At 36.4% G+C, this 8054-nt stretch overlaps 1 protein-coding gene across 1 annotated transcript; it reads left to right on the top strand.

Annotated features, from left to right (window-relative positions):
• The first annotated feature begins 5631 nt into the window (after window positions 1–5631).
• On the top strand, window positions 5632–6286 carry LOC136216604 (uncharacterized). The gene has a single exon (XM_066003162.1). The coding sequence runs from the start codon at window positions 5791–5793 to the stop codon at window positions 6118–6120; it is 330 nt and encodes a 109-aa protein (XP_065859234.1). The 5' UTR covers window positions 5632–5790; the 3' UTR covers window positions 6121–6286.
• Window positions 6287–8054: the final 1768 nt, after the last annotated feature.

Consider the following 8054-nt stretch of genomic DNA (forward strand, 5'->3'; position numbering starts at 1 on the left):
ACTTTATCCGAATTCACATTTTGGTACCTAGATTTCATTTTGTCCAAAAAATACACTTCAAGTAAAGATGACTCAATATTTTAGTATATTTGACCGATCAGTGATTGATCAACCCGAGTTTGACCATTTTAAATTAAAAATTGAGACTAATCATACACTCAATTAACATAAAATTATAATACTGAGTCCCAATTTTTAGTTCATGTTACCATACACTCAATTAACATAAAATTAGTCTCAATTTTTAATTGACCCACCATATTATAATTTTATCTTAATTGAGTGTATGGTGAGTCCCAATGTTTAGTTCATGGTACCCGGTCACTAACCGATCAAATGAACTAAACCTTTCAGTCACCTTTACTTGTGTTATGTTTTTAGGATAAAATAAAATCCAGGTACCAAAGTGTGAATTATGGTAAAGTTCGGGTACCATTAATGTAATTAACCCCTTCTTAATGTGTTAAAGACATTTATAACACTCTCCAACGTATTTTCCCATGCCACTCATAGATAGGCACGTCATGTATGACACCTCGATTTTCAAGTTTTGGCGTCGGTTGCATATAGGGTGTCTTTTCATCCTAAACCCTTTTCTGCTTACCGTTTTTCTTTCTTTCTCATGTTCTTCTTCCTGGAGATTTTTTGATGTTTGATCTTTGTGAGCTTTCGTCCCAATCTTCCTTCTACTTACATCTGTTGTCATGTAAGTTATACTTTCATTCTTTTTATTTTTGGTTTGCCTATTTTAGATTACGTTTTGGGTTTTCTTATTTTTTTGAGTTTTTCTTTATTTGACGGGTTTTCCCTTAGCATGAGTAACGAAGTTACCCATGAATTGCCTAGGGAAGAACATGGGAATACTCCATCTGACTCCCAAACCCTAACTAAATCGAGTGCCAATCCTGTTTCTCGGGAAGAGACTAGCTCATCGATGCCGAAGAAAAAGGGTGCAAAAGCTCCAAAGATGGAGGCTACCTCTTCTTCCGTTACCCAAACCACCATTAAAGTGCTAAAAGACTTACATCCCTGGTTGAAAGATTTGGAATGCCTAGTTCTTAGGCCTGAGCATCGTGTTGCGTGTCCACTATATGGTTATTTTACGGTGTACATTAGCCATATAGACATGGGTTTCGAATACCCGCTTCCTCAGGTAATCGGGGATATTTTACGATCATTTAACATCCCCTTGGGCCAACTTCATCTAATGCCTGGCTGGACGTTCTTTGCGACTCTTACCTAGCGAATGGGTTAGGCGTACCCTTTACTCCGCGGATCTTCTGTGCGCTAAATTCGTTGTTTCGTCGGCAAACTAAAGGTCATATGTCCTTCATGTTAAGAAAGTATACGGTCCTTTTAGTTCAAATATTTCAAATATCCACAAATAGGGAGACTTCTTGTTTTTTTATCAAAAAAGTGGAAGGTGTACCTCTTGGGTTCGTCAACTCTTAGAACTATAATCCTAAGCCAAAGGGACGTGGGTTAGACTACCGACCGAGTCATGAGGAGGCGGAAGTCGTGGCGTTGCTTTAATCCGTCACTCATATTTTCTGGGCCTACGAAGAAGTTCTAGAGTTTATCCGGACGGACATTCCTCTGGTCGTGATGCAGGAAAACGGCATTCATTACAACACTTATAACGCTCTAATTAGAGGTAATATAATTTTATTGCATTCTTCCTGATGGATGTTTTGTTTATCCTTTGGCACGGGGGGAAATCTAATGCGGACTCAATCTATGAAGAGTGTAAGAAGGCCATGCACGCGACGCTAACAGCATAGAAGCGCCCGGCTAAGGAGTTGGATGAGGAAACGCCTCTCTTAAAAAAGTGTAGCTCCACTTCTTTGGTTATCGTGGATGGGGAGACTAGTGGATCAACTCCTAGATCTCTTAATCCTCCAAGAAGATCAACCATGCCTCCTATTTTGCAGCCGATTACCGTAAGATTCATCCTTACTTCCTTTATTCTCCTTTCTTCATATCTTTTAAGTATCTTTTTATTTCGACAAAAGGTGAAGCCACGATTCGGGCAATACTGGACTCGGGTGTATGGTCCTGCCACAACCTTGTTGGATACCAAGGTGGTGGACAGTCTCTACGGGACCTTCAGTGATCTCCCAAGAGTGGTGGAGGATAGAAAGAAATATCCGCCAATGGGCCACTTAAACCAAGCTATGAAGAAGTACCTAGCAGTAAGTCTTAATAATTCATCTTTCATCTTTATATATGCTGCATCTTTTTTAATATTCTTAGTTGGTTTTTGCAGGCTTTTCACCACCTTTACTCTATGAGAGTGGCAATGGAGATAGAAGTATGAAGTATTTCCATATATCTAATATAGTTAGAAGACACCATAACAGAATTTCATCCCTGAAAAATAAGACAGGCAACGATGTTTCAGACCCAAAAAGGTTGAAAGTTATGGCCATAGACTTTTTCACGCAGTTGTTTCAAGTTGAGGCCACAAAAATATAATCCAATTCAGTCAAAGCCAACTCTCCTATCCTTTTAGAGACTACATTAAATGAGACTTTCAAGTAGATAACCAAATACGGTATAAGGAAAACAGTCTTTGGTTTGGGATCAAATAAGGCACCGGGGGTTGATGGTCTAACAATGGGGTTCTTCCAAAAAAACACTGAAAGTCGTGTCGGGGAGTATGCACAGCTTCGTATTTAGGGTCTTTCTAAACCAAACCCCAATAGAAACTGTCAATGAAACCATTCTGGTTCTTATCCCGAAAGTGGCAGCTCTAGAAAGCTTTAGCTAGTTCAGACCAATTAGTCTATGCTTTGTTATTTATAAAATAGTAACCAAGATTATCACTACTCCCCTAATGAACATTCTACTTATAGTGATTGATCAAAGTTAAATCAGTTTCATACAGGGCCGCTAACTTCATGATAATATAATCTTAGCCCAATAAGCAGTGAACTCAATGCGAATAAAAAAAAGGAAGCTAGGTTACATGGCAGTGAAGATTGACTTGGAGAATGCATATGAAAGACTAAGGTGGGATTTCTTCATGGATACCCTTGGAAGTATCAGGGTGCCTCAAAACTAGTCCATGCTTATACATAAATGTATCTCTATATCATCCATTCATATCTCCCTCAAAATGGTGATCTTACAGATAACTTTAACCCACTAGAGGCATCAGACAAGGTGATCCACTCTCACCGTTTCTCTTCGTACTTTGTATGGACAGATTAAGCCAAATGATCAAAAGGAGGGTTGACGAAGGAAGCTGGAAAGGTCTCAAACTGTCAAAGCACAACCCCAAGCTAACACACCTTTTCTTCGTAGACAACCTTCTATTTATGGAAGCCTTAAGGAAGCAAATGAATATCATGAAGGATGGCCTCGACATGTTCTGCACTATCTCAGGGCAGTTGGTAAATTAAGAATTTGTTTTTCAAAAAATGTCTCACCTAGTCTAACATGGGCCCTTAGGGCCCAATGTGGCATACCTCTGACTTCCTACTTTGGTAAATATTTGGGGGTCAATCTTCTACACAAAAGAACAATAATTTTTTACTTCCAAGGCATTGTCAATTCTGTGGGTAGCCGTCTAGCCGGGTTGAAAGTGGCCTCCATGTCTTTAACATGCCGTGCAACATTAGTGCAAGCGCTTTCCAATGCCATTCCCACTCATTCCATGAATACAAACCTTTTGCCTACTACCACCTCCACTAAGTAAATAGACTCCCTTAATAGAAATTTTCTCTGGGGAACTTAGGTAAATGAAAAGAAAATTAACCTCCTAGCATGGGACGACATCTACAAACCCAAAAAGAAGGACAAGATGGGGCTAAGAAAAACAGGTGATCAAAATAAATCACTACTGATGAAATTAATTTTTCGAATCATTAGAGAGCTGAACTCTTTGTGGGTAAGAGCCTTGAAAGGAAAGTATTTCCCATCCGCAGTCTTTTTCTCAGCTATGCTAAAACCTCAACATTGCTCACATGTATTGAGAAGCATGAACACGATTATCTCGAAGTTTAAACAGGGAATCATTTGAAGTCTCGGGGATGGGGATAATATAAGCTTCTGGAATGATGACTGGCTAGGAAACTTCAGACTCTGAGATATGGTACAACTGATCCCAGAAAATCTGATCGGATACAAGTCAAAGAATATAGGAACAACGAATGGGATTGGAACTAGAGTGAAATTGAGAAGTGGGTTCCCATGGAATTATGTTTACATATAGCAGCTACAAAAATCGACATAACTAAAAGGTGTAAAGATGAGTTCATTTGGAAATAAACGAGCAATGGGAAATTTTCTACCAAAACAAGTTATCAGATGATTGCAAAGGATCGTTGGGACCTTTCTAATTGGAAATGGGAGTTCATTTGACATTTGAAAATTCCACAGAGAATAAAATTCTTCCTCTGGACAACAATTCACAATAAACTCTTAACTCAAGCCGAGCGATGTCGAAGACACGTCTCCGACAACTCGATATGCTCCCGCTGTAACCAAAGAGTGGAAAATACCTTTCATGCGTTAAGAGATTGTTCAGGAAGTCAAAAAATATGGCGGTCTATCATCGGTTTTGGAAGCCACGACTTCTTCGCACTAGATAGGGAGGACTGGCTATGGAAACACTTATAGAGTGACTTAGTTGTGCAGTGGGAGATAAGTAATAAAATAATTTTTGATGTGGCTCTCTGGTTCGTTTGGAAGCGGAGGAACTTTATGGTTTTTCACAGCACTGGAACAGACCATAGAGACATGGGTGATGCAATTAAGTCTTTCTGCCTGCTAGTAGCAGGAGCTACAAATGAGGACAGAAGGGACCCAATGCAAGAAAGAAATGCGATTGTGGCTAAATGGAGGAAACCCGATGCGTCGTGGTTCAAACTGAACACATACGGTTCCTGCTGCACGGCTAGCTAGGAACTTTGTTGCAGTGGAGGGCTACTGAGAGATGACAGCGGACAGTGGATATTCAGGTTCTTACATAACATCGGAGTAGGGGACAGTGTTAGCACTGAGCTGTGGAGTTTTGCTACTGGACTATGGCTTCCGACTGAATGAGGATTTGATTATATTCTGTTAGAATCGAATTACCTCGAGATTATTCAAATGTTCAATAGACCAATCGACGCAAAAGTTCATCCTAAGAAAGTGCTTATTATGATGATTAGATAACTACAAGAAAGAGCAAACGTGAAGTTTCAATATACCTACTGTGAGGTGAATAGACATGCAGATTGGCTTGCGAAGAAAGCCCAAAAGACTTCTCATAGAGTCAATGTCCTATCGGAAGCCCCTCCCCCATATAAGAGGCTTACGTAGTGAAGACTATTTAGGAACTAGCTGTAGTAGGCTCATCTCGGTTGTTCCGCGATAGTTTCATTCTTTTGTTTTTTTGTTCTTAGTCTATAATTTCCCTTTTAATAAAAAAAAATGGACCGAAAACTCAATATGTAAAAAAAATATTCATAAAAAAATAATAAACTCCACATAAGTTATTAAGATTAAAAATAGTAGAAAGAGCCAATTTCCTTAGGCCCCCCTCCGACCATATTTGTCTGATTCAGCATAGATCCATGTAACTCATAACATGGATGAAATTATGGCTACTTTCTCTCTCTCAATCCATCACCCATATAAACCTCAAACACAATCACTTCTTTTCTGCACCTATCAATCACAACTCCCCAATTTAATTCCACTTTCTACACTATATATATATACCATACCAAAAAAGCAACATCTACTCCTATTATTTAATTTCCTCATATCCAGCTTTTAGTCAGACATCTGTTTATTAAAATGGAGGTTGAATCAGTGAAGTGTGAGTGTTGTGGATTGGAAGAAGATTGTACTCAAGTTTACATAACTGAAGTCAAGGCTAAATTTGATGGAAAATGGCTCTGTGGGTTATGTTCTGAAGCTGTAAGAGATGAAGTTGGAAGAGGTAAGAAGCAATTTGGAGTTGAAGAAGCAGTTAGAGCTCACATGTCTTTTTGTGGTAAGTTTAATTCTAATCCTGCCGGCGGTGTTGCTAATGGTATGAGACAGATTCTCAGACGACGCTCCGGCGACTTGTCTTCTCCTTCTTCTAAGAAGTATAGTAGATCTGCCAGCGCAAGACTCTACTGATCAACAGGGCTTTTTTTTTTAATTTCTCCATTGTACAGGGATTAATGCTATTTCTAAGGAGCCTTCTTCTTCTTCTTCTTACTTCTAATTGTTTCTTTTAATTTCTTGACTTAGATTTTGGTATGTTTTTCTTTTAATTAAGAGCATTTTTTTTACATTACATTTATATATTGACATAACATAGTGCAAAATCAAATTGAAACGGTATAAAATGAACTTAAATATCAATTTAGTTTATAAACGGATAAATTAGTAAAAAAACGTAAAATTTTCACTATATAATTTATTGTTTCGATTTAGAGAGTTGTTTTTTGGGATTGTGTTTTAACTATATGTAAGAATAATTTTTTTAAGATAAAAATGCATTTGATTATAATCAGAACTTAACTGTGTAATTGTAATACTTTATTCTGTAAATAAAACAAACCACAGATTTCTATTTGCAAACTTTTAAACCAAATGCCTCTGTTTGTAAATTGGGCAAACCACGAATATATTTTTTTCGTACTTTTCCCTTTTATTTATGGAAATAAACTTTTAATTTTATTCCATTAAAATCACTCCTACATATCTTTCAAAAAAAAAAGCACTCATATACAGTAAAACCTCAATAAATGCATATCATTGGAACCGGAAAAAAATATTCATTAAGCGAGATTATTTATTTATCAATAAATGAATAAATTATTCATTTATCGATAAATCAATATTTATTATTTTATAGATAATTTTTCATTGTAAAATACATACAGACGAAGAAATTATCCAGTCAATAATGAAAAATAATGATGGAAATGATCCAGAGCCAGATTATAGTTGCGTTGTCGCAAATGTATCGTCAAAAGAGGCCTTTCAAGCAATGGTCACCTTAAACAACTACTTATTACAACATTAGCAAAATATACCAGAAGTTGTGTTTGCACTATAAAAAGTTAAGTATGGTGTTCATTTTGGTTTAGGTGGAAAGAAAAAATAAACAACTATAGATGCATTTTTTAATGACTTCTAGTTGATTGATTGAAAGGTTTTGGTCTATATATTTATTTATTTATTTATATATTGTATGTAATTCAATAATTATTAATTTATATTTTCATTCGGCCCTTAAGGATTTAAATATTTTTATTACTTAATGCATTTAGCGAGGTTATTACTTTAGTCCATTGGCCCAAGTCGGGACCGAAAGAATTTATTATATAAACGAGGTTATTACTTTATCGAACATTCATTTATCGAGGTTTAACTGTATATGAATTTTAACCTATACTAGAAATTGATGACTTTGATTTGTCATCTTCGCATCTGAGCTTTCTCGGGAACTCTTCTAAAATCATCTATTTTTATCGAAAAAACACGGATTTTAGCAACTTTTTCATCTCAAATAAAATATTTGAAAACAGGATTAGGCAGTTCTGAACCTAGATTGAGACTGCAACCTCTTGATAATAGGGGCAACAAAAGCTCCTTTCTCGCAGGTCTTTTCCATTGACTCCGCCACAGGCTCAAGTTATATTAAAAGAGTGTTTGGTTAATCGTTATTCCATTTTCTCTTTTTGTTTGCCTTTTCATTCCAAAAGAGAGACTTCTAGATGTTTGGTTAGACAACTCATATTTGTTTTTCATAGTTGAAAAGTAGCTTTTTACAAAAGTAAGAATCTCTGCTTTTCAGAAATGAGTTTTTTTCAACAACAAATGACAAACCGTAACAGCAAACAACATGTAAACTAAACGGATCTAAAGAGACATCATATCATATCAAGTATAATGATATAATAACATCAACAACATAATTAAACATCCTAATTAATAATTTCAGTTCATAGACAACAATAAGAGTTAAAAATTTGAGGTGTTTCTGTTGTTAAATTAAAGTGGTATTAGTGGAGCTGATATAGTGGCTCAGAATTAACTTTTTTTTTTTTTTTTTTTTGAAA

Source organism: Euphorbia lathyris, chromosome 2 (assembly GCF_963576675.1).
Source record: "Euphorbia lathyris chromosome 2, ddEupLath1.1, whole genome shotgun sequence".
Lineage (NCBI taxonomy): Eukaryota > Viridiplantae > Streptophyta > Magnoliopsida > Malpighiales > Euphorbiaceae > Euphorbia > Euphorbia lathyris.